Source organism: Mchenga conophoros, linkage group LG1 (assembly GCF_057382185.1).
Source record: "Mchenga conophoros isolate Kocher_MC1m ecotype Shallow Benthic linkage group LG1, M_conophoros_male_GT1.1, whole genome shotgun sequence".
NCBI classification, from domain to species: Eukaryota; Metazoa; Chordata; class Actinopteri; order Cichliformes; family Cichlidae; genus Mchenga; species Mchenga conophoros.
This window is the reverse complement of record NC_140526.1, coordinates 6,740,800-6,767,405: the sequence shown is the minus strand read 5'-3', so window position 1 is coordinate 6,767,405 and position 26,606 is coordinate 6,740,800. Positions and strand designations below refer to the sequence as shown.

General features: G+C 38.8%; 1 protein-coding gene across 2 annotated transcripts; it reads right to left on the bottom strand.

Annotated features, from left to right (window-relative positions):
- Positions 1 to 167: 167 nt before the first annotated feature.
- On the bottom strand, positions 168 to 25,401 carry rhpn2 (rhophilin, Rho GTPase binding protein 2). 2 transcript variants are annotated; one of them, XM_085293169.1, is made up of 15 exons: positions 25,183 to 25,401; positions 20,502 to 20,617; positions 17,437 to 17,565; positions 12,863 to 12,938; positions 11,809 to 11,886; positions 11,399 to 11,523; positions 10,448 to 10,614; positions 8,535 to 8,722; positions 8,178 to 8,334; positions 6,490 to 6,609; positions 6,183 to 6,377; positions 5,678 to 5,724; positions 4,133 to 4,279; positions 2,910 to 3,065; positions 168 to 2,315 (listed from the first exon to the last, which is right to left on the bottom strand). In XM_085293169.1, exons 1-15 carry the CDS (start codon positions 25,246 to 25,248, stop codon positions 2,049 to 2,051), a joined length of 2,034 nt encoding a protein of 677 aa, XP_085149295.1. In that variant the 5' UTR covers positions 25,249 to 25,401; the 3' UTR covers positions 168 to 2,048. The 2 variants fall into 2 exon arrangements, with proteins under 2 accessions (XP_085149295.1, XP_085149231.1); XM_085293105.1 differs by having other exon boundaries at positions 5,648 to 5,724; positions 25,183 to 25,400.
- Between the last annotated feature and the right edge of the window lie 1,205 nt (positions 25,402 to 26,606).

Genomic DNA, 26,606 nt, shown 5'->3' with positions numbered 1-26,606 from the left:
TTTTCAGTTTCTGTGGATTAGGATGTCATATGATCCTGGGCTAGACGTTCAATAGTTAAAAGCACGAGTCTTGACTTGGCGTGTATGTGGTCAAGACTCATTCCACGCATTCCCGACCTGATTGGTAACTGGAACCACAGACAGAATTAAAGAATTTTATCTTTCCATGTGTTTTATTCCTTTTTATTGTCATTTGAACTCATACAAAGACTTATCAACACAGAGCTATGCAGGACCAAGCACAGAAAGGAACAAAGGCAACCTGAAAGCTTTAGAAAAACCAGGTACCATAAACCTCTGCAGATACACTAAGGCATTTAGAATTATTAGGCACTGTAACATGAACACAAAGATGTAAAAAAGATGATCCTCTGCATCTGTTAGTACACTTAACAAAATATGAAGCATTCACTGCACAGACTTGTTACACACTCGGTGAGGCATTTTCCTTCATGATTTAGCATAAATGGCACTTAAAAGAAAGTAACAGGTAAACAGTAAAGAATGTTACGTCTTCTCAGTGAAACTGCTTAAAAACATTTAGAATTTAAAACATTGAAATGCAGCAATATATAAGTTCGCTAATGGATTAAGCAAGGCTAGTAAAATACATTCATTCAAGAAACAAACCAAGGACTCTCGCGTGCAAAACAACATTCACAACTTGACCATTCACAAAGTAGCTCTACAACCTACAGCTTACAGGTAAATATATATTTGTGTTTTTTATTACATAAATAATTTGATTATCAAATGTGTATAAGAATCTACTTTGTAGATAAAGAGAAAGTCCAACACGGCAAAGTGTCAGTAAAATAGGGACTGTGACTAAGATAAAGACAGGTAGATAAAGAGTAGAAACCCAAATGTGGGATTTGATCAGAGTCACTGTAGGGTGACTGGCTGTCCAAGTGATGCAGGAAAGTCATCAGTCTGCCCACATTCTTCCCTTCTACAGACATAATAAACTTTAACTACATCAAAATTCACATCAATAAAACACAGGTCATGCTCTTCTTAGGGAAGCGGGTAGGATGAATCACAAGGGTAAATGATACATCCTTGTATTTCTGGAACTTGGAGGCATATTGGTCTGTGGCATAACTGGTACATTAAGCAAATTTAAAATACCAATATTTGTGCATTTAAAACTGTGTCCCAGGAACGGCACTCAGCAGAAACAACAGTCCTCAAAGACTGTCTCACAAATACAAATGACAGTAATACATAGCCATGGTACACATGATTTTTTTTTAGCAGCTTATAGAATATTGCATTCATCACACCCCTCTTCCCAGACATAAAAAAAACCTCCACTATACAATTAGCATTCCCTCAATCACTGTTTAACATACTGCAACATAGTTTATTAAATTTACATCCATAAAATCCATGAATTTTAAATCCCGAAACTGATCAGCAGCCACTGATTTCTACAAAACTGTGGCAATAAGAGGATTCCTTCCCACATACAGTACGCACAGCTATGCTCACTGTGTACAGCTCTGTACACAGGGAGTGCTTAACCCACAATCAAATCACTGCCTTTCAGTCAAGCAGAAACTGGGGCTGGGTGTGTTTGCACCACTTTGTTTTCTTCTTCGATTCGTCTGGAGCATGTTTTTCAGAAAAAACAAAAACAAAACACTGAAATCGCAGCTTAACTAAGAAGCCAGTCTCAGTGATCTGTGCGTGTGTGTGTGTGCGTGTGTATACGTTTTAGTTTTTCCCGACAGTGCAGTTTTACTGTGCTGTACATATACTGGAATGGCACTAAATGCTTTTTTATTGTGTCTGACGTACAGTGCAACTTGCATCAGATACAGAACTGTGCTGGGAAAGCACCCACATACCATCACGTCCACCAATATACAGTATTTGGCACAGCCACTTTCCAAAGCAACATACTACATACACTGCTGCTTAGTATTCCAGTGGAAACACCAAAGGTCACTGATAGTACACAAAACAGGTCCAGTATAGGTACAGCACAGTACTGTATACTGGGCTCAATATGCGTACTGCAGACAGTAACAGCTGCAGTTAGCTCAGTAGAGGCCACTGTCATTGTTGTAGGAGCTGGAGCTGGGGAAGGTGGGACAAGGTTTATTCCAGGGCAGAGCGCCGGCCTTGTCTGCTGTGGGAAGGCTGAGGGTACTGGCACTCTTCATCTTGTTCTTTAAACCCCAGCTGAGGAATGATGACTTCTTGGCTACTTTGCGAGACTTGGAGTTCTTGTCATCTTCATTATAGGCCAGACAAATCATGGAGTAGGTCTTAGGCAAGTTTCCACAGAAGGTTGCACTCTTGGTAGGCTATGGTACAGACAATGAAAATGACATTTAGTAAAAAAAAAAAAAATACCAAACAGTCCTAATTATTTCATCAGTCAATGAGTTATTGATCAGTTGTTAATATCCGAAATCATGAAAAAAAAAAACTATTGCGAATAGTTATGAGGGGTTGCAAAACAAGTACAGAATAAATACATAACCTAATGAAGTTTACCACCTTTTAAATACTTGTAGAAGTGCATTACTTTTTAACATACTTTCATATAGTTTCTTAATTTCACTGAGGCACTGTTTCTTTCCAAATCATGCCACACTGTGGATGAGTTTAAACCTCAATGATTTTAGCTCTTTGTCCACATGTTTAGGCTACTTGGCTGGTGAACTCACACAGCAGTAATTTGTTTTAAACACACACGTAGGTCATAGTCAAGGTCCTGTTTCTCATGGGAAATGATATAAACCATTTACACTGATACCTCCAAGGAGAAATCTAAAACTCTGGACCGAGCAATCACTTTGCACAAAGACCAATTCTGCCGTCACCATTTGTTAATCAAACAAACCTGCTGATAACCTTTCCCTAAACACATTGGACAAAACGAGGGCCTTGCATACCATGGCAGTGCTGTTGTCCATCATGCTGACCACCTGGATATCAATCCCCTCCTCATCCATGTCCTTCAGAAGTCGCATCATGTCACTCACGCTCATCCACTTGCACTCTGTGTCACCCACAGCAACAATGTAGTCACCTTCTTTGAGGCCATCAGCCTGGGAAAAAACATGACAAAGAAAATTGAGTTACAGGGTGAAATGTCCTGATATTGTAGAAGAGTAAACATTTACAAGTCATGTTGAACTACTTTCCTTCGACTCCCTTGAGGCAGCTACAATCAGCCGAAAAACAACTGAAGTTTAGTCTAAAGTGGGGGTTATTTGGGGGGGTGGGGTTTTTACGCCTTATTTTTTTCAGAAGGCATAACTCATCATTAGCGTGCTGCAGAGCACTCCACTAACATGATTTCACATGTGTCTACCTTATAATGTGATCCATGTCCACCTAAGATAGGTCAAACACTAATGACCCAGCAAGTTCTAAATAAAAATCCTATTTAATGCAGTATTTAAAGTTATGAATAGTCTGACCTAGTTATCTTATGCAAGACTACTAATCTGTTTCTCTACATAGCTTGCAGGGCCTAATAAAAGTCTGCTCTTTGTCAGCACCTCTTAATGAGCTGTCAGACTGCTGGCTTGTAGAGAGTAAATACTCCCTGATTCTTAATTAAATTAGTAGTCAGAGTAGCTGACAAACAGGAGGAGGGGAAGGCCTCCAAACATTCTTTGAGGCTGAAATCCTGTTTAGGCTTCCAAGAGTGACTTTATTTAATCAAAGGCTCATTGAGTAGATAAGATCGAAACGTATTTGATATTCTGCATGGAAGCACAACTGAAAATTCAAGCTGTTAGATTTTCCACAGCAAACAAAGCTACGTCATGATTGTAATTAATATCGAGAAACCTATGCATCTGATTTTTAATCAAATCTGCCAAGAGCACCAAAAGTGGCCAAAAGATATCTCTCCTGTGCTCTAAAAAAACAATGTACCTTGTAAAATTAAGATGAGAACAGATATGCCAACCAGTGCGTGATCATAATTTAACAGAGTAATTTCAAAAAAGGAACTTCCAAAGGACTAATGCATTAATTATGAATTACATAGAAAGTTAATAAACCATGTAATGTTGATTGTTACATAGGACCACACTGACAGTCACCTAAAATCCTGTATATCTACTCCTGTTCATTCAGTGGTAGGAAATAGAGTTTAACTCACAGCAGCTGCACAGAGAGGGTCCAGTGAAACCACCTGAACCGGTGAGTCTCCTTTCAGTGTGAAACCCAGGTCTCTGTCATCTGAGCGAACCCGTATTGTCCGTGGGGCAGTCCACCGCTGCTTGGCCGAGAAGACTGACTGCGGGCCCTGTGCGGAGACAGAATGTGGATGCTGGGATTAATAAGGCTACAGGTATTCTTGACTTAAGAAGATAATATCCTGTTGAGTTTGATTTCAGTGAATGCTGCGGGGGAAACTGAAAATCCAATATAATGTCTTGGCTTGAGCCCTTAATACTCACATATTTGAGCTATATTACTGTAGCAGTAAATGCCAGGTAAAGGGCCAGAACGGTGGCTACAGTCTTGTGTATTACCACTTCAATTCAGAGGAGCTGGAAGTCATATGACTGAAGAATTAATGGTACCTTTCACACAACTGAAATTTTTTTAGCAAGGATGTCATTTTTCTGTATGATTAGGCAAAAAAGGCAGTGAATCCTTTGAACAAACTGACACTCATGGAAAACCTTCTCAAAATGCTGTAGGTGTTATGCATCCATCCTTGAAAGTTGATATTTCCAATAATACTTTCCATTTAGGCTGCCTGTCTCTAACACACTTGTTATCTGCTGGGAAAATCTCTCCTCCATTGAATCCTGACACTCAGTTGTACCTAGTACCAAGACGACTCTTATCGCACTGGCTTTAGTAATCACCAGATTGATTGTTCAGCGAGATGGTGCCAGATTAAGCTTTTCAGTCCCACATTCCTCTTCATATCTCTGGGAATATGTTCTTGCTGCTGTGACTGCTTTTGTAACTGGCACCAGACAGGTACTTATTCACCTACTACTGGAAATGTCAGCTGTGACCCAGGCCCCCCTTATGAATGATTTCAGCTTTTTTAAACATCCCTTTCAAACAAAGTGAACAGAAGATTCCAGGGTTAGAGAGAGAAAATTTGTTAGTCACCCATCCCCCCTACCTCTCACCACCACCATTTATGAAAGGTACAGGAACATTACTCAATGCATTTAGCATGAAAGACTCCGCACTTGGAATGCGAAAAGTTTGGGAGTTACAGGAAAATGAAGTCAACCTTCAATCTCAAGGTAAATTCACCAACTTCAGTAGAGATTTTTCCTTCAACAGAAGCAGTGAACTGTAAAAAGTTCTATTTTCTCATCTCCCTTTAAAATACCACATTAACCATGAGCAGACTTAAAGCAAGGACCAGCACCTTTGTCCATGTTTAGTGTTAGTTTTGCATGAGTCCAGAAAGGTTTGGACACATCAGAGGAGTTTTCATGTGCCAAAGCTTCCAGAAGACTCATCCTTGGTTGGGTGTATTCAGAAACAACAAAAAATACACTCTGGGTGTTAAAATAAAATAAATAAATGAAACTTTTTAGGACAAAACACAAATCCAGAGGCATTTAATGTCCTTTAATGAATAGACCAGACCAACAACCATGTATGAAATGTGCGAGTAAATCGTTAGTAACCCACGTACCAGCCTCTGGAAAAAGTCGATGACTTTCACCTTTGCAGCTGCGGGAAATTCCATCTCTGCTTTGTGTTCTGTTTTAGCTATAAAAAGAGAGTAACAAAAATAAATTTATCACTCTATAATGTTTACCGTCACAACCACATTTCAACTGTTAAGAGAGATGGACAGGGAGTTGGCAGTATAAACATTACATCATCTCTACTTGGAAATAAATGCCACTTATCAAAGCTAACTGCAGCAGGTGTGGCAGACAATGCAGCTCCCTTTTTATGAGCAGTTTCCTGAGAGACAGTCCTCCCAAATCAACAGTGTTTTTGCTTCGCTTTAGTGCCTTTTGTTAGTGTTAAGTGTTAGCTGTGGTGACACTAAGGTGACTGTTCGGTTTCTGTGATTACCAGAGGATGAATAGCTTTCACCTCAGTGACATTTATTGGAGACTCAAATGAACTTTAAAATCATTGACAAACTTATGTTTCCTTGCATATATTTTAACTCTTATTATTATAAATTATTTAAAAACTAAACAAAAACAACTCACAGATGATTTTTGGGGCCTCCAAATAATCAGTGAACTCTTCTTCATTTTCATTTTCACTCTGCTTGTTGACTGAGCGCTGGTGACTGGCTTTTAAAATTTCCTGCAGGACCTCCAAGTTGTTGGTATTCTTACACAATCCATAAATCCTCAAAGCCTCCTCATGACCGAAGATGGCACGACGGATGTGAGCTTTACCTGCAGAGGAGGAGAAAAATTCATCAAGAAAAGTGAAGAAGACAATAAAAAGGAAAGGAGGGACTGAGATGAATAGGCAGAGCTATTTTGTTCCACTTTGTGCTTATTTTACCAATCCGCTGACGTTCATCTTTGTTCTTTAAGATGTCCAGAGCAGTGCATCCCTCAGGAAGGCTATCATACACCTGTGACAAGGTCTTCTCCTGCTTGTCCTCATCATCGCCCGGACCCACTGAACACACAGAGAGCAAAAGAAAAAAAGAAAAAAATTAAGCAACTGGAAAACTGTTTTATATCTCTCGTTTTAAAGCATAAAATACAAGCAGAACTATTGATAATGCTTTTGATTATTATGTGGGGTCTGCATGCTCTCTATCAGTACTCCAGCTTTGTTCCACAGTCCAAAGATCAAAGTCAAAAGTTGACAGTAGGTGTGAATGTGAGTGTGAATGGTTATCGTTCTCTATGTGTTAATCCTGTGAAAGACTGGTGACCTGTCCAAGGTATATTCTGCCTCTCACCCTATGACAGCTTAGATAGGTTCCCTGCCCCCAATCCTGAATTGGACAAGCAAATGAATGTTTTAAAAGAAGTTTTGAAATGCAATCTTTGTTCATATATTCCATAATTCAATCTTCCTTTTCTGGTTCACTGGATTTTAAAGTTTTAATTAAATCTATTAAACCAAAAGCATCCGGAAATATCTTTTAGCTTCCTGAGTTTTCTGCTTAGCAGAGACAGTATAGAGAATTTATTTGGAATCGTTTGTGATTAATCTGTTTACTACAGCAATCTCAATTCAGCCCTGCTCTGTAGTCAAGGCCTCTCTACAGTCCAGTGGTTAATTGCTCTATTCTCCGTGTTCACACAGGAATCTGTTAATGAGCTGCCAAACCCAAAGCTGCTTCGTTTCGTTGTTTCCTTTATTCAGTCTCGTCCCACTCTCAGAACCATAGCCACCCACTCTGCTCTATTTTGTTTTTGATTTATTCATTTCCAAATGTACATGTAAAGTACAAAAGGAAAAGAATAAAAACATACAGCGAAACAGTGCACATCAGTAGAAAATTGCATTATGGAGTTGACATAAAGCTGGAGATAAGAAAATCACCTTTCCTTTCCCTCACACTCTCTCACTTGGTCCCATCTATTTATGTAAAGAGCAGTAAGAGTCTACATAACTGTTAATCCTGCAGAAGTATACAGCACTTACACTCAGTTGGGGTTTTTTTGTTTGTTTTTTTTATTTTTAAATCACCTCAGCTGTCTTTCTTTCCCTTCTCATCATGACCTCTTTTGCTGTCTTTTTTGGGACTCTTTACAATCGTGTGTATCTCTGTGCATGTGCATGTATGTGTGTGTGTTTGCAAGCATGGATCTCTTTGTGTGTCAGACAATTTGTGAGTATCCCCAAAGAGGCATTATATAAAAGCATCCAAGATGGCTGTGGTACAGGGACGTAATCTGACATGACCAACCCAATGGCCCATACAGCACTTTAAGAGATCAGATATTCCAGAGAGCTCAAGAGGCAGCCCAAATCCTGTTACATCCAGCCTTGAACTGCTGTACACATTAACAACCAAGAGCCAAATATCTACTACACACAACCCGCATGAAAACTTACTAAAGGAGAAATGTATTAACAGTCTTTTAACATAAACAGTTTTTTCAGGTAAAGAATACATTTGTGTTGTCTAAGCAGAACAACACAACAGCATTTTTTTTTATATGTATCTATGAAGAAATAAAAACTTCCTCCCAAATCCCACTGAATCAAAAATTTGAATCTCTTCTTACACTGGTGGTCCAGCAGTGCTGAAGCTACAAAGTAGTGTGCCATGGAGCGGTAGTGGTTGGTTTTAATTTGTGACATGGTGGACCAGAAAAATGGCACATTGTCTTTTACTGGTGTCTGGATCATGCACTGATGGACTTGATCGTAGATTTCTGAGACCTGGCAGGAAGAGGATGATAGAGTTACATTTAAAAGTGCATTAAAAGCACCAAGACAGGTACAAAAAATAAAAAGAACTGTGGCGACATTATCACTTTACATTCACTTTAAGTACAGTAGATCTTTGTAAGTCTGGAGCAAGAACAAGAGTATTACTTGTATATAATGTGAGGACTATGTGTGGCTTTTCTGAAGTTTACCTTTGCAGCCTCTTGTGCAACTTTCATCAGAGAGTAAAACTGGTTTCGGATGCCAGGCAGTGCAATCTTCTCAAACAAGCACTCCTGAGCCTGAGCAAGCATCAGCCGAATCAGCATACTGAGCATGGCTGGACTCATGTCGTAGCTGGGAGTGTGGGTGAAAGTCTCCTTAAGGTTATTCAAGACACCTGGACAGGAAAGAGCAGTCGGCACAAGTCGAAATCTAATTAGTCCAAGGAAACTACAATTAGTGCTAGTTATTTAAATCATCAGAGACTTAACTGAGAAAATAAGAAGAAGAAAGAAAAAAAAAAAAAAACTAAATTACTCCTACACTACATGGAAAATTTCCAGTTTTGGGTTCTATTTTGAAGCCTGCAGGGAGAAAGCCTGCTTTCTCTTTTCCAGCCTCAAGTCTGGGTCAGCTACATAACAAAAGCCACTTTCATGTAATCTAAGTCGTCATGTAATTCCAAGGCTATAATGGTAATTTCAGAATAGAACCTCTCGTTTGGGATTTGGTTGACATGAGCTATATCTGGAACATGAGTATTTATGTATCATGGCTAGCCCACATTTGACTTCTACTGTCAAAAATTTACTGTCAAAGTTTGATATTATAGTTAATAGATTGGGCATCTGCCATCTCTCTCTCTTTTTTTATCAATTACTTAATTAAAAGAAAGCATATATTTTGCTAGTCCACAAAACAACAGATGTGGTTCTGCTGGTACTTTAACCCCAAGTACTGACACCCTTTTAGACAGATGTTTTAAAAGGTGCACAGGTAGACCAGTGCCTTTTTGCTGTTAATATTATTTCAGCAAGATTAACTATATCTGTGTCTGTCTGTTAAACACTGAGCAAAGAAATAAACATTAAATTAATTCAATTCAGTTTTATTTATATAGCGCCAAATCACAACAACAGTCACCTCAAGGCGCTTTACACTGTACAGTAGATCGTACAATAATAGATACAAGTTACTTTGGAAGAAATAAGGCCATGTCCACTCCAGCTAAGAATTTATGCCTACTGTTTGCCAGATAAAAACCTGGCAACAGTGAGTTGCAGACAGCTTAATAACAGAGCAATGCCTCAGTACAATTCGCATAAAGACTTGGCAACTCCTACAGTAGCTGGCTTCTCTCATTCACATCACCTTTTGCATCCTTGGCTAAAGAGCCCTGCAGCAGTTGCGCTACACCTAGCTTTCCTGCCTGTAAACTCCCAGCTTGGATTACTACAGGTTCTTGGTCACAATGTTCTTCATAATAACATAATTGTTTTCCTTCACACAAGCCTAAATTAAAGCCATCAAAGCAACATAGTTGAAGCAATATCCAGAGCTATAATTATAGAGCAATACTGCCGACACTGCAAAGTCATAAATCTATCACGAAACATTCTGAAACCTTTGAGGGTTGGACAGTCTCTTCATGTTTTTGGTGCTTCCTGGAGCTCAGCCACATGACAAGAAACATCTACATTCATTCTCCGTCACGGAACAGAAGTCAGGGTGGAAGCTGGCCAATATTCTAAAAACAAAAATGTACTGCAGTGGTAATACTTTTCTGAGAACTGTGTTATCAGAGAAGCACTGCACGAGGGTGAAAAAAAAAAGTCTTTAGCTTTGAATGAAACCCTGTGCCTGGCGCTTTTTCAGCAGTTAAAAGAAGTTCTTGCTGTCACTATTTATTTATTTTTTCATCTTGGCTTTCTTTTCTTTTCTTTTTTTATATCTGCTCCTTTTACTCAAAGATTCAGCTTTCGGTAGCAGTGTTTCAGACTATAGAGGAACAAAGATAAACATAACTTTAAGAAACAAAAGTCTGACTGTTGGCCTTAACACAGGCTGAAAAAGAGAGAATTAATATGACTGCAGATCATCAGTTCATCACGTCTCTGCATACCTGCAGCTTTCTGGAAGGAAGAAACAGCCTCCTCCAGGCCAGTTAGTGTCTGTCGATTAGCACGGGTACCGAACTGAGAGTAGAGGGCGGCCATGTTGAAAAGGATACTGGCCTTCTCTAGTGACAGGTTTTGTTGACATAGTGGCACTCCTGTGAAGGAGTCATACCTAAAGGAAAGTAAACACAACATTAATGTGTTAAAAAAAAAAAAAAAAAAAAAAACTCATGAAGATAAACAGTCCAAAGAATATGAAGTGAAAAATATTTTTAGCAGCAATATAACAGCCTTTATGTCACACTTTGTGTGTTGTTACATTTTAATGTAACAGCATGTATATCATATTCTTGTCTATATCACTTGTTTGAAATGCTTCAAATTTGCTTCACAGCTAAAGCTCTTTAAAGTCTTTGAGCTCTTTATCTGTGCATTTATCTTTGCTAGAATTTTCAATTTAATTCAGTAGCAATGACTAACATAAGTAGCATGACTAACACGCAATAAAACCTCTCTGAAAAGAATGCTTGCACTTCATTGAGACTCCTTTGTGACTCTTGAGTGTGGAATTCTTATAAAATCCAAGACAGGATTTGTCATCTGATATCACTGATAAGTTAATATGTCTCTCAAGCCGTCTACTGTTTTGCTTTCTAAACAGGATTTCTCTTCCAGGCTTGATACATGACGAAAAAGCAGCAGGAGGGGGAAAAAAACCCCAAAAACTGCTGTCAAATGTTTCCTTTTTATTTATTTCATAAGGAAGTTTCCAGTCGAGTCACACCAGCTGACATGGTTTCAGGAAAGCACAGGTGTTCATGGCACCTCTTTGCTTACTTTGAAGTCACTGGATATAGTCTCACCTGTTTCCTTTCTGTCAGAGGTTAGAAAGACAAGGTGACATTTGCACTGCTTGCTTTGTCCGTTTTGCTAATTAGGAAATGACTGCAGTGTACCATGTGAAGAAGATGCCCGTCTGTCTGGTTGGGGAGAAGAATCGGCTCTCTATCAGAGGAAGATGGCTGTAGTATTTTGCAAGCAGCTCCACCCCGGCCTCACTTCGACTTGGTGTTCTGCATGCCTAGGATATGTAAGACAAAAGCACATGTTCACAAGTGGTGAACGAACACAAAAGACCATCTGTTTTCTGTGCTACTCAATCATTATCATCTCCAGTGTATTTGGTAGGTGGCAGAAATGTCAAGAATGATCTCTCACTCTACCTGTAAACTAAAATGAAGTGAACTCCGCAGCTAACTGCACAGGAAATATGTTTTTGTAGTTGACCCAGCCCATAAAAGTTCAAGTCAAAGGATTTCATGGTTTTTTCCGTGACAGACATGAATAATGGGTATATTAAACACACCTGTCGCAGGTCCATGAAGTCAGCAATCTCATCTTCAAAAGTCTTCCCGTCTTCACTATAGTGCTCCAAGATAAAGTCCTATAAAAGACAGAAAGACAAAAAAAAAAAAAAAAAAAAAAAAAATCAGCATGTAAATACAAGTTCTTTTTAGCATTTAGGAGCTTAAGTTAAGCATTCAATCTGTTGGTTACACAGTGGTTTTTCTCATACCATCACTAAATAGTACAAAGAAGACAACCCTGTGTTGTGTATGCTGGAGAGAATTTCTTTTCTCTCTGAGCCAGCCACATGTAGGAGAGGCTCCATCAAATGTAAAGCCATATTGTGAATACCCCCATTAAGGAGGATTAACTGGAAAATGTTTATATGGATGAATAACCTTTATCTTTACTGGAATACACCCTTTACTGTCAGGAGAACTTAGGTTTCTTAGAATTTATTCATGAGAGCAACTCTTTGTACTTGGAAGCTTTTTGAATAAGGCCGCAGGTCATGAAAACTGAGGCACGATTTCAGTCAAGAAGTAGAGCAGAATTAACGTGCTCGGAGATCTTTGTCAGAAAACGTCTCACATGCCCGTCAACAATCCGAAACAGGATGCGACACAACATAAACGTGCCAACTATGACATTTACAAGCGGGCTTACCCCGTTTACGAGAGTTCAACTTGTCTTTATAACTAGTGACCCACTTTTAGCTTTTTCCTGATCAGGTGATGTCCTGGTCCTAAATGAACATTCAGTGACATGACATAGTAACGTAACACATACATGCGACAGACAATATGACTGAAATACGTAATTCAAGGATACTTAGTTTCAAGGATATATATGTAAACATGCAAACTGAAAATACTGCCTACAAATATCAGTTTTTTTTTTATTATTATTATTTGTAGCTCCATACCTATATTCCTGTTTTGACAGAAATTATAATACAATTTTGTTTAACTGATGATCAAAAGTGGTGTTTTGCATGTACTCAAGTATGCATTTCTGAAAGCACAACACAGTTTAAGAATGCCAAGTCGAAACTTTTGAGGTTTCTTTTGTACCTTGAATGGAGTAGAGAAGTCAACTTCTTTTGTTTCCTTCAGGCCCAAAGCAATGAGGGGAATGTTGGCAGAATCTCTGAAGGCAACAAAGACAAATATGTAGCTGATCTGTGTAATCCATATGATATAAATTCCCAACAAAGCAAACACATGATAGCAGGACAGCAGGACCTTTCATTTTTTTAAAAAAGGGACAAAATATTCAATACAAGTAAGGACAAATAGAAAATATACCAGTGCAACAGATTGATGGTTAAAAAGACGTCTCTATGGTTTGTGTGAATATATATATCCAGGAAACACCCTTTGAAAGCACACCAAGCCTTAGTGGGTATATGAGGTCAACACAGTTAGATTAGTAAATATTAAATCACACTAGTCCCATTAGTGACAGCTTTGTTGTTGAGAAAGTTTAGTTTCATAGGAGGTACTGTACAAAAGGATTAGGCAGATGGTGTTGTGAAAAATCTGTTAGGATTTAAAGGTGAATGAGGCCTCCCATGTCCCTCACTGTTGATTAATTATTCAGGAGTTGCAGCTTTGCTTCAGTCTGTCTTTCTTCTAGCTACTAGCAGGTTTTAACCTCCGATTATTGCAGCCTGGCAAATAGTAAACAGAGGCTGCCATAAAATACACTGTTTTGATGTCAGCTACAACCTTAATGGTTTGGAAATTTTCTGGTTTTATGGGGGTCCTTGTTAGTGACAGATGGAAAGCAAGTTCAGCTTGTTATCAGCGCTGAGGGACTATAACCTGACAGAAACCTGCTGCTAATCACAGAGGCATCATTAAAAACAAAAAACTAAACTCTCTCTTTTCCTCAAAGCAAAATAATGAGCTGTTATTAAAAATTGTATTTAAAAAAAAAACAACAACAAAAAACACCCGCTTCTGGAATTGCCTGATACAAACTTCAGGCTCAAAACCAATTATATGTTTAAAAGGATTAATTAACAATCTCAGACCTCATAAGAGACATGATTTTCTCTAAATTCACATCAAAAGGAGTGGAGGTGAACTACTGTGCACTGTTATTGCAAAATACTGTTCTTTACACGAGATGTTCAACACTCAGTGATAAGACAGCATTCCTCTGGCATGCTGACGTGCCAGAGGAAAACCTCATTCATCAGTAACACTGGCAGAGAGAGAGAGAGGCTGCAGTGTAATCCATTAGTCCTTGTAGATGAGATCACTCTGGACTTTTCTCTGGCTTGGCAGAGATGGGTCCATGGGGGTTGAGTGCATCTGTTTCACAGGGAATCTGGAGGGAAAATTTTACAAGCCTCTCAGAGACTCGCTCCTCACACACACGTGGGAAACGGACAACAAGTAGTCAAGGGAAGCTGTGGGTTTAGCTACACAGAGCCAAGCACTTCTTAAACCGTTTAAAGCAAAAGGTTTCAGGCTGTTGCAATCTGTTCTGACTTCTTAGTATACACCGACTAAGAAGACCTCTTAACCCGTTTAACTAGAACATGTCAATGAGGCTAAGAAGTCAGTGTGTACTCAGTTTGGATATGTTGTTAGCAACCGGATGATGTTAATGAATACTAATCTTCCCTTAAGGAGGGACAGATGAAAACGTATATTAAAATAATGTTATAAAACTAAAAACGTGTGATTTTATGTGTTCAGAAGTGTTAACTTCATAAAATGATGTTATTAATATTAGCTAAATTTATCTGAAGTTCTAAAACTCTGATGATATTTATTACTGAATTATTAAAGTATTCGCAATTGGTGTCAGAGGTCACAGCTGAGCTGAGCATCTGATATCTTTGTGTATTCTGGACAATAGACAAGAGCAAATTAGTCTCTCTTACTCAGCAAAAATGAATACGGTGACCTGCAATGCTGACATATTATCTTACTGTTTTCATTAGTAATCATTTTAATTCTGCTGATTCAGAAATGTTCTAGGAAAGTTCATGAACTTTGCACAAAGGAACTGGACAAATCAGCAACACTTTGGTAGTGTGACGAATCATTTACACTCATACATTGAAATAATGAGCAGTGCTAGTGAGTCCGTTTCATTTTTACTTCATAATCTATCAGTGATGAGCCAGATTTTTTTTTTTTCCCTCAATAGGGCAATTCAGAGAACAGAACAAACAAATGTACATTACATGTACTGCCATCAGGCCACAGACTGTATGGCACTTTGTGTTATGCATTGCCTCATGCCACAAAGGAGCTGAATCTAAGAAATAACCACAGAAAGACACTATACAAAGGACAGTGGACTAGTGGGAAAGACTGTTGGAGACAGGTGTTGTGTTTCTGTACTTAAGAGTGAGGTTGTATTTCAGGCTGAGAGGAGGAGGCTAACTCTCCATTGTGGCTGTACAGCGTCATCCCTATGAGACACCTGCTAGGCAATGACACGAAAGGACTTTCTCAACATATCTAATATTCTCCAGTTTAGGCTTCCCACACACCTGTGCATAAGGCGCTTGTTGACGATGAGAACACTATGGACCTAAATGGGTTTTATTTTAAGCAGACCCACAATGACAGTTTCAGAGGTTTCCTATTGTGTGTGCCGTGAGCAGGTGCTTCTCTAATAGTCTGATAAGGAGACTGAAGAGAGGCTGTTTGTTCCAGCACTAATGAATCTGATCCCATGAGACTGATCACGCTGGGACTAACAATTATACTGAGAGGCAGCTGGTGAATTTGGAGGATCTAAATAATCTTAGTGGCTGATGCGTGAGGTTTTCTTGATGTTCACAAAGAGAAGGTTTTTTTTTTTGCATTTAAGCAAGATACAAACTACCACAAGCAACACAAGTGTAAAACACATAATACACTCAATATTTGCCTCCCTAGATTCCTAAGAGCAAAGTTCATTGTCCTCCCTGCCTGGTACCCTGCAGACAGGAAACCAAATTTATTACAACCAGGTTGAAGGCTCCTGGTGCTTACAGCACTGAGACTCTGCAGACCAAACAAACTAATCTGGGCTTACTGTGGAGCCAATATGAGTTGGCATTTTAGGTTTTATAAGGTCATCTGCAGATGTCAGAAATTACAACACTGCCCTAACTAGGTCTTTAGCTCAACAAATCGCTACAACAGTTTTTAGAATAGGAAATACACAGTTGGATATTAGAAGCATTACACCTTGTCACCTCAACAACCCTGTTAATTTGCTCAGTATTTTGTTGGGCAAGGATGGAAGGACATAGAGCTAACCCTAATAACAAATCATATGTAGCATAGACTACTCTACCTCTACTGGGTGTGCATTCTTTTCTTATTTTATTTTATTTTAGTTATGTTTTTTTTGTTTGTTGTTTTGTTTGTTTGTTTGTTTGGGGGGTTGTTGTTTTTACACACAGAGTTGTGTACCATGAATTTACCTCCAGGCACTGACAGTAACGTCTTGAGAGATCCTAATAAGACACCCAAATATTCTGATACCATCAACCCTACCAGCCACACTGTTCTTTGAGAATGAGCATGTATCACTGATCACCACACGTAAGTGGTCAGAATGGAGTGGGCAAGGTACTGGGTGAGCTAAAAACAATGCCACCGAAGCTTCCGATGGAACAAACTCATCAGTCAAAATTAAATCAGTTATGTGTTTTTGTTTTTTAATAATGATTACACTTCATATTTTCAAAATGGAAGACTCCACAGTTGTTTAATTTCTTTCTGGAATAAAACCTACCCCATGATTACTTTCAGTCACCCAATTAATATTCTTTACCCACAACTGGCTTAAACTTGTTTGGTTACTTCGTAGCCACGAGGAAGTGTACTATTTGCAGCACAAACAGATGCATCTTCAAATAAAAATCTGTCACCACTTCCTCATCAAGTCCTTTGTGTCTTGCCAAAGTTTCATTTACACGTGAGTGAGAGAATGATAACATGCATCAACTTCTTTTATCCAAACCTTATAAATATGGCAGGTGCATTTGGAAAGAAAATACTAGAATCTTTCACTGTCACACACCCATACAACACACACCTGACCGTCACACTGAGTGAGAGAATGCTTTTTGCCAGATGATCATCTTGGCTTGCATACAAATTCAACTCAGTGTTTCCTTGTTGTTCTGTGCATTGTGCAAAACCTGATATTCCAGTTTAACAACAATACCACTGTCACCACTTTTCCTCCTCTGTCATCAAGAGGCTTTCGTTTGAAAGCGTGCCAGAGCCATCTGTCTCTTGTAGGTTGTGAATGTGTGTCTGTTGTCTTACATCTCTATTTTAATAGTAATTCATAATTTTTCTTCGCGAGGTTGGATCAGTGGTCACCTCACCACAAGAAAACTGGGACCAAAATCCTTTGCGTTGAGCTCCTGGAGATGTGTGGACATTTTAGCATGATATCTATTTCACAGCCTCCTTACATGCACTTAATGTAAAACTACAATTATTCTGAAAATTGTAAGCAATTATAGCCTATTGCCAGCAGCTGAATTGCTACTCACAAGAATACTACCATCTAATGTGAGGTCATAAGAATAATAAGGTCATAAGTTCACAATTCCTTCATTCTAAAACCCTTGAACTGGAGCAGTAGAAAAGAGAGGAGAAACATTTGTACTTACTGGTTGTTCTGGTAAACCTCCACAGAGCTGTTGAGACCTTCCAACTCGCTCATCAGAAGCTGAAGGTTTGAGTTAACGTAGCTCAACTCCAAGAGAACCATTTCTTTCACCTTGCTATTGGATGTAGCCCTGCAAACAGGTGATTGTAGAGAGAGAAAGATTGAAGGGGAAAATGGAGAAGGAAAAAAAAAACAGATCAGCCTTGTTATTATCCATTCTGGCTCAGCCAAACCTCACTGCAGCTGATTATTAAAACAAGCGTGTCTCTTCTGGTATTCTGGACCACAGATCTGCGTCACTGCGGCCCACTGTACACTTGCTCTACTCTTCGGCACGCATGCTTGACAGATGTCTCAGACTATGTACATGTCACTACTGTAATAGGACTGCACAGAGGTCACCTAGGATCTGGTCAAGGACACGTGTGTGTAAACGTTAGTCTCAGATTTCCCTGCTTTTAAAGCCTAACCATTCTGAATGAAATACGCCTAGAAAGGAGACCCCTTTTGAATCCCACTAGTCATCAACTTCCATGTCACCATCTGCTTCTGCAACAATTATCATTACTTACACACATTTAAATGTTTAAAATGTAGTTCGCATTTTTTTAAGTTAGAAGGATCAGTGCACTAAATGTTCCATTTGCATACAGCTTTGTATACGTGTGTTCATGCAGGAAGTCTGGAACAAACAAATGGATAAGGTGTGAGCATTTGCTGCATAGCAGAGATAACCCTGCACCAATACCGCTGCATGTTTGTTAATGCTAATATGCATGCACAGAGTGGATGGAACCTTTGTTATGTAGAATTTATGTTACGTTGTCAGTATGTGAAAACAACCTGCAATTAACGTGCATTCATGGAGACACAAGATAACACACACACACATACACTATGTTTATCTACGTTTTACAGTGGATCCTAACGAGTTACCCGTCAGTCATAATTAATGGGACACTCACACATACCCATCGTCACCTACAACCTGTCAGTCTCGAGACTGTTTAGAACGTATCTGTCACCTGATCTCCTTCTACCCTGTAATTACAGAGGATTGCATTTTTTAGACATGAAAGGTCACAAGTAATGAAGTCCTACAAGGCAGGGGTTGGAGGGGGAAAAAAAACCTGCTTAACCTAAGGGTAAAAAAGCAGGTACAAAATAACCACCCACCAGAATTAACCACAGTCAGGTTCAGTGGATTCCCTTTGTATGACATGAAGCTAATAATATCCAGCAGTCTGGATTTTGTTCAGGCACATTGTAAAAAGGTCACCACATGCTGGATTTTAAATCCACACTTTATACTCTACCACAGCCTGCATCACTTCCTGTTGGCCTGCTGAAGGGCTTCTGAGGAGTTTGGTCTGGGGAACAGATCATGGTAGTGGAGGAAGAGATCCTATGGTTTGGACAGAACAGATGTCTGCTAGCCCAGAGGCTATTATTAATATGTCATTTAAATATCTAATATCATCCTGCAGTGTGTGGGAATCCAACTGTATGCCAGCATCTGTGGTTGTCTCTATCCACTTCTTTGGAAAAGCTTTTTTACACTTTTGGCAGATTGGCAGTGTGCTGTATTTTAACCTTAGGGGCAGCTAGCTGGTGGAGTTTTATAACTAAACGCTTTAAAGGGCGACTCCACCAATTTTACATATACATTTTCATTTTAGTACAATAAGGGCTGCTATGATTGCCATCTGCAACTATAAAGCAAATGTGAAAACACTTTCAAATAAAAAAAATAACCTTAAACCCCTTGTTCCAAGTGGCCTGTATAGCAGGTTAATATACCTTTATCCTGCTAGTTTACAGTTGCTTCATTCAGTACTGACCAGGCAGGATGGTCTGTAAAGTTCCAATATTGGAAATTTAGATTTTTTTTTTTTTATCTTGTCTTGGTCTCTGCTGTTTTAATTTTGAGAAGAGAAGAGAGACAAGAATAGAAGAAAACCAGTCTGACCAGACTGACTTTTGCTGAAAGGGAGGAATGCAGAGCAAAGCAGAAGAAAAGAAAGCAGGCAGAGCATATAATGGGTGTCCTAGTGGGATAAGATTGCCAGGATATGCACACTCTCACACACTGAGATGGAAGAGCAGAGGTAGACCTTGGGTTAGATTGCATATGATTTAAGATCTTTAAAAAAAAATAGAGCAGAGAGAATACCTATAACTCAGAAGTAAATCCATGCCGTTCTCTGGGCTGCAGGTGGGTTGGCAGAGGGAGACACACATACAGACACACACATTTTCCTCCGACCTTGCCTGGTCAGAATATGTCAAGTACTAAAGGAATGTGCAGACTTCAGAGGCTGACGGCAGGCTTAGACAGACCTAAAGACCATGCAATAACTGTGGTATCCATGTACAGCAGTATTATCAGACAAAAGGAAAGAGATCTCTTATCTTGTGCCATCACAGTCATGAGCACAGTGATGAAAGACAATGATTCACTCTTCTAGAGAAAAGCAACCTTTCATCACAAGGTGCTTTCTGACATTCATACCACTAAACAACATCCTGGCTGTCAGAGTTGTAAACTCAGCTGGGGAAAGTTTTAGGCTTAATTTCTCACATCTTGCTCTCTTGATTTCTTATAATCACTATAATAAAATGGATAAAAGTAAAGCATAAAGTAAAGAGTTCAGTAGACCCTCCTTAATCACATGTCACTGAAGCTCTTTGTTTTCAGATTACAAGGAATGCTCCTCTGCGAGATTGTTATCTCTGACTACCATTTACCCTGTGTCATTTCAATTCTTACCAGTATAAATTCACAACAGCTCATGACAGAAAGACAAAAGTGAGGCCAGACATATCAACAGCAACAGTTCCCTGCAATGCAGTGACAAAGGCTAGCTACAATGATGTAACATATGCAAAACTACATGTGTGCTTGGATTCTTAAACCCATCATAGACTTTGCTCTCCTCTTTAAATATTTCCACTTTAGAATGAATCAACTATTACTTAAAAAAACATATCTACTTCAAGCACACACACACATGCACACAGTAAACCCATATATTAAGTTGGATGCATGTATCACTTTGCTCTTACTTGAGCAGATTCTCAGCTCCAGCCCTCATCCTCATCTGTTTGATAATCTGCTGGTTAAGACTGGCTCGTGTGTTCTGCAGTTTGCTTCGTCCAGTCTGTGCGAATGGGTTGCAACCCTGAAACACAGGAAGGAAAAATGAGTCAGCAAGAAAAAAAAACCCCAACAAAAAACCCATCTTCTAAAAATGTAACAAACAGAAAAACATAATGCAACAATAGAACAGTTTTACATATTAGAGAGAAACATTGTTGGATGCTAAACAGTAGCTTCCCTCTTTGCTCTTCTGTAAAAATTGGACAACTACAAAGCTTCTGATACCAAAACATTTGTGCCTTCCCAGCAGATTCTGCACGTTCAAAACTTCAGCTTCAATTTACTATAAAAGATCTATTATATTATTACTTATTCAATGTGATAAAATACTTGACACTCTTAAGGTTTCAACATTTTTCTTTCTGTTAAAATTTTAGGGCTTTTACATCATTTTTAGTTTTTGACGTAAGAAAAAAAGCTTCACCTTATTATGTAATTACGTGTATCAATTAAGGTACCTGATGTAATTTTCCATGACTACACATAATGGACCCACATGAACTATAGCGGTACTACGTATCCTTGACTTTATCACAAACTTACCAATCTAAATAAGTTAAAAGGTTGTCATTCACAGCAGCTCACATAAACTGGCACCAGGAATTCATTCTCACTGACTCACTGAAGAGCAGAGGTGTGGTCTGTGGTTTATTTTGGTTAGTGAAAACAACGTGATGTGAAGAGACCAGTCAGCACAGTAAAACTAGTTAGATTACAGTGATCAGCATGGGACATCTAAGCTGAAATGATCTGACTCACTCTGAGGTCAGCAAAAGAATGAGCTTTAGTTTCTTTTGTAATAAGTAATAAATGGATAATATGTTTAATTTCTCTGTCCCGTTTTAAATGTCAACAATGAGGCACAAGTTTCGATTATTTATTTTTTTTCCATAACAGGGAGGATTCCCACAATCATGGTCAGCAGGGGAGAAAACAGTCTGAGTAAATTTTACCAAAAATTTCAGAGTAATGTTTAAATTACTGTTACACTGTACAATACAAATGAACATATCTACATAACAGCTGAAGATGATCTGTGCCCTGTACCTCTGATTAAGGTTTTGAATCTAACAGCCAAACTCCTCAAAAAACTAAATTAGTTACAACTGAGATGTGTAGTATCACCATAGCAACAACAGCATAATACCAAAGTTAAAATGTTAATATAAACTTAGGAGTAAAAATACTTTTTGTAATGTAGTAAAGCTTTGAATGCAGTTACCATCTCTTCACTGATAATGTGACAGTCTCTCACTGCCTTCCCACTACCTAAACTGACTTAATTCACCTTATAAGATGTTGAGCAAAAGTTATATTTTGTAACAAAAACAGAACCCACACTTTGTTAACACTTTAATTAGTTCACAAGACTGTCCGGAAATTAGATGTTTTGTTATGTCTGCCACAAAAACAGCTTAAATATTCTTATTCATTACAGTTTCTCCAAGTAAGGCTATAGATGTACGTGCTTCTCTGTCACACCTGCCAGATATTTTACAGATAACAGTCTCACGTCAATGTTGATCTCAGAGACTTCCTGTAAAATGAGTAAGCAAAGGTATTTGTCTTGAGAACAAATTTCAGCACTGCAGGTCAAGTGGCTTCAACAATAGTCACATTTAGCATAATATTTTAGTCACAGTATAATGTACTCTCGAAACCAGCCTGCCATAGTTATTTGGTTCATCCTGTTCAAACAGTTGAACCACCTGAGGGCGTAATGATTAACCAAGTCATGTTAACTACACAATAGAAGAGTACTGAAACTATCAAGGGTGTGGCAAAACACAACAGATAATTGTAGAATGACGGCAGGCTGAAGACGTTTTGTCCGGTCACGTCAATCGTGACATCACCAGCAGCAGTATGTACCAGGACAAAGGAGTGGCTCAAGTATGATAGCAACCATAGCAGGACATTTTTCTATGTATACTTTGTTACTATGCTACAAAACTTTTTGACATCCTATTAAGTGACACATGGAACTAAACCACTTGGCTGCTTATGCTGCTGCTGCCCTTACTAACCCACTGATCCGCACACTGAAGTGAGCCCCTCCTACCCACTGGCACACTTGAACAGAACAGTCTTTCTCTACAAGTGTTCAAAACACTTCATTAGAGCAAAACACAAAGGCAGCGCAGTCCATTACCATATCCATCAAACAGCAAATCAATCTGGTATTATATAACTGATTCTTCATAAAGAACATGTGGAGCATTAATTCATGGGATAGTTGGTTTATACAAGTGCTGATTAGGACTGGCAACGAGCCAGGGAGAGGCTTCAGCCATGACCCAGTTCTGGTAGCAACAGACTCACAGCTCCTGCTCGGTATCATTTAATGATGACATGAATAATGACAAGTTGAAAACTTGTATTTTCCCTAAATGACTCTTCACTCTGAATCCATTCCAAGTGTGCATACTGCTGTCAAACAGTGTGTTCTTGCATTTATTTCAGGGGAACTACTGCATGAGTAAATATTTGTTTATGGCTTGATCTCATTTGTCGTTTTCCAATACAAAAGTCTACTGAGGAAATCTAAGTGTGCCTCCAAGTCAGCTGAGCTTGTCTGGTTTGTGAACCAGGACACATGTTGTCAATTTGTGTCTGTGGTCTGGCTGAAGGACACCCTCAGGCCAGATGCTACGTCAATCCTCTCACTGGCCAAGGAGGATAAGGAGAAGAAACATGCCTATTCGGCTTTTTGTTCTGCCATCTTTCCATTCTGCAGCCCAAATAGTCGGACACCAGCCAGCTGGAGGTGAAACGGTGGAAGGCTAGGACGGAAGCCCCGAACCACAACAGCTCCCTGGAGCATCCACTGGAGCCGGTGAGGCCTTGTAAATCATTACACTCATTTTCACTCAAGAGTGAGAGAGAAGCTCAAAAATGGAGGCAAAGATCGACTCGACTTCACTTAGTTAAAATTTGACCCAAAGTTTCCAAATTGCAAATCTCTTCAGCGTGACAAAATGAGGGCACAGAACTCATTGTGTGGTTTTAGCAAATGTGCAAGCATTTTTATGGCAAGGCCATGAAAGTAAAACACATGAATGTTCAATACAGAAATACACCGAACTAAAAGAAAGAACTTAAAATGAAAAAAATAGGTGCTTGTAATATCTGAAATGCCTTATAATAATAATAATAATAATAATAATAATAATAATAATAATAATAATAATAATAATAATAATATTTTGGAGGCTCTATAGTCTCCCATCATGTCTTGTGGCAGTGCCAGACCCCAGCTCCCACTGACCTTTTTATAGACAGAGGAAGTGCAACACAGAGCCTAAATCCAGACAGCGTTCAGAAGGGGATTTGGTGGGATTGAAAGAAACAAAGGCTGTGTTCAGATGTCCATCTAAACAAGCTTTTTCTATAAAAACACATTTCAGTTGTGGATACCAGTGTAAATGTAGAAGAATGAGACACAGACCACAGCATGGCAGTCAGGCAAGCCAATAAAAACACATTAGATAATCACTCTCTCACTGCCAGCTGCCTTTCTCATGACCTCAAACTGGACAGACTAGGCGCTCTGGAAAATGCTACAACCCCAGGTACTTGAAAAGGTGAAACCAGTTGGAGAGGTTTCTCTGCTGGTCCTCATGCAGGGTTTGTCAATTATTGTGCCATGACAATTCACAAGCCTATTTACAGCATGAAACTATCTCAGTTACACTACAAGGGGTGCATTTTTAACCAAGTCCAATTTAAATATGTATCTTTTACATCACTCTGCTGATGAGGTTATTCAGATTACCTCCCAGGAACTGTGAGATACAATCATTAAAAAGATCAAAGGTTTGCGCTTTACTTGGCTATCAATTTCTCTTAAATACAATGATCTTCTTTTTTTTTTCTTCTTCAAACAAACCCAACCTGTTTCATGCCTCGGCAGTAAGGCTAAACTGACCAAAGTCCACCAGGAATGTCAACAAATTCTTTTAACTATCAATCATCCTCACACCTCCCTAACAACAAACAGGGAGTTGATTATGTTGATTGTGGGATATTTGGCCGCGGCTCCCAGTATCAACAAGTGCACGAAGTACAGCTATTCTGGGTGTAACACACACACACACACACACACACACACACCCACCCACGGACACTTGAAGCTGACAATGCTGTGGTTTCTGCTGCGGCTGTTGGTGACAGATAAGGAGCAGCTTTTTGTACTCGAAAGACTGAAATCAAGCATCAACCTATCGATTTTTATTACATCTAATACACCAAAGAATAATTTACCATGATTAGTTGGTTTCTTTGGAAAAAATTAAAATGGAAGAAAAATAAAATAGCAACTAATTGCTCTTTAAATGGGAAGCGGAAACAATAAGTTGGATATAAAAAGGGGAGTTCATTGGGAAATGTTAATTGTCTTTAACATTAGCACAGGCCTTATTAAACGTTCGGTTTAATAAGTTAAAACAGTAGCACGTCAACAACAAGCCTAACCTTAAGTCACCATTTTTCCAGGTTAAACTTAACAGTATACGCTGGATACATTACTGTGGGGATACGTGTCCTGCTTTTGTTCTCAAAGTGGAAGGACGAGAGACAAAAACTCACCTTTTTGAAATAATTTTTGTCTCCGCCGCCGTCGTTGATGCCATTTGGTAAAAGAGCGTCCGTCATCCTGAAGGCACGCACTCCGAGAACCTCAAGAGGAGAAAAAAATGTTTTCTTTTTTTCTTTTTTTAATTAACAGCTTTTAACAACAGGTGAGAACCTCTCTACACCACCAATATGCCTGCTGTTCTAACTTCTCTTCACTCAGTCAGAGATTTTTCCAGTAGGAAACCAGAAGCTCCGCCCACACAAACAGAATGGGTGGTGCTTTCACGGCCCAAAAGAAGCTCAGCGGAAGACACCTGTTTAGTTCAGGCTCTACGGAGTGCGTTATGTGAGACGGCTAGATATAAGATGAAATGCTGTTATGTAAGCGTGTAATAGTGAAAAGAAAAAAAAGAAAATATATCGGTCTTTTAACTCTTGTATTGATCTCAAAGTCATATTTATATTCTATTAATACCTGTGCCACCCTCATCTAAATTTCCCAGATCTGTCTGACCAAAGAAAATCAAATGTTGAGCTAATACAAAAGTATTACATTAACACATTAAGTATTAAAGTACTGTAACACTGTAAAATACTAGCAGTAGTAGTTCAACATAACAGTCGTTCGTTTTTCAGTTTCTATTTTTATTCTAAACCAATGGTTTGCAAAGTGACAGTTATCTATGTAAAACTATGCAAAATAGTTCCTTCAACATAAACCAATACGGAAATGTGACTTTGGCAACAGATCTGTTGTTCAAAATGTCCTACACACCAACACCGGACAAGGATATAATAATGTGTGAGAAAACACGTAAACAAAAAAACTAACAAACCTGAACCCCTGCGTACTACAGTGAGGACATCCCATGGTTATGCTATGTTTTGTTGAGCCATATGAGTTATTTATCCTCATAGAGGGAATGATTACTAAAAATTACAAAGCTGCTGTCATTCATGAGCTTTATTCTAGAATAAAACTTTTTTTTTCTTTTTTTCTTTTTCTTTTTTAAACAGAACATGAGATGATGTGGCTAACAGCCTACTAGGCCACCTGGTGGTGTTGTTTCATTTTATTTTTCCACATGCTGATACAGGCTGTATGTCTTTAAGTCTAAGATGTAATACTTGGAAGAAATCAGTGTCTGACACATATTTCATTACATCACTATTATCACATGAATGATTGCCACAGTTGTGTCTCTTTCTTTAAGATTCTTTCTTTGAAAGAGAACAATGTTACCCCTGGGCTTTTCTGTTTTAGAATTCCCGAACTGTATGAATTTGAATATGCAATATAGCGCCATATTATATCACAGCTTTCAAAAGTATATTACTTGAAGTTTATCTGTTTTTTAAATGCTAAAATAAAATAGTGAACGCAGTTTCCTTTACTGACATGTAGGCTGGCAGAAAGGGGGCATTCAGGGAAACAA

Bases quoted from the DNA above. Each gene is read 5' to 3' on its own strand.
- rhpn2 (XM_085293105.1), bottom strand. From the start codon at position 25,248: ATGACGGACGCTCTTTTACCAAATGGCATCAACGACGGCGGCGGAGAC. The intron at 10,615-11,398 runs GTACACTGCAGT...ACTTTCCTTTAG, and splicing joins ACGGGCATCTTCTTCACATG to GTATGACTCCTTCACAGGAG. The intron at 6,378-6,489 runs GTAAAATAAGCA...CCTCCTCTGCAG, and splicing joins AGATGAACGTCAGCGGATTG to GTAAAGCTCACATCCGTCGT.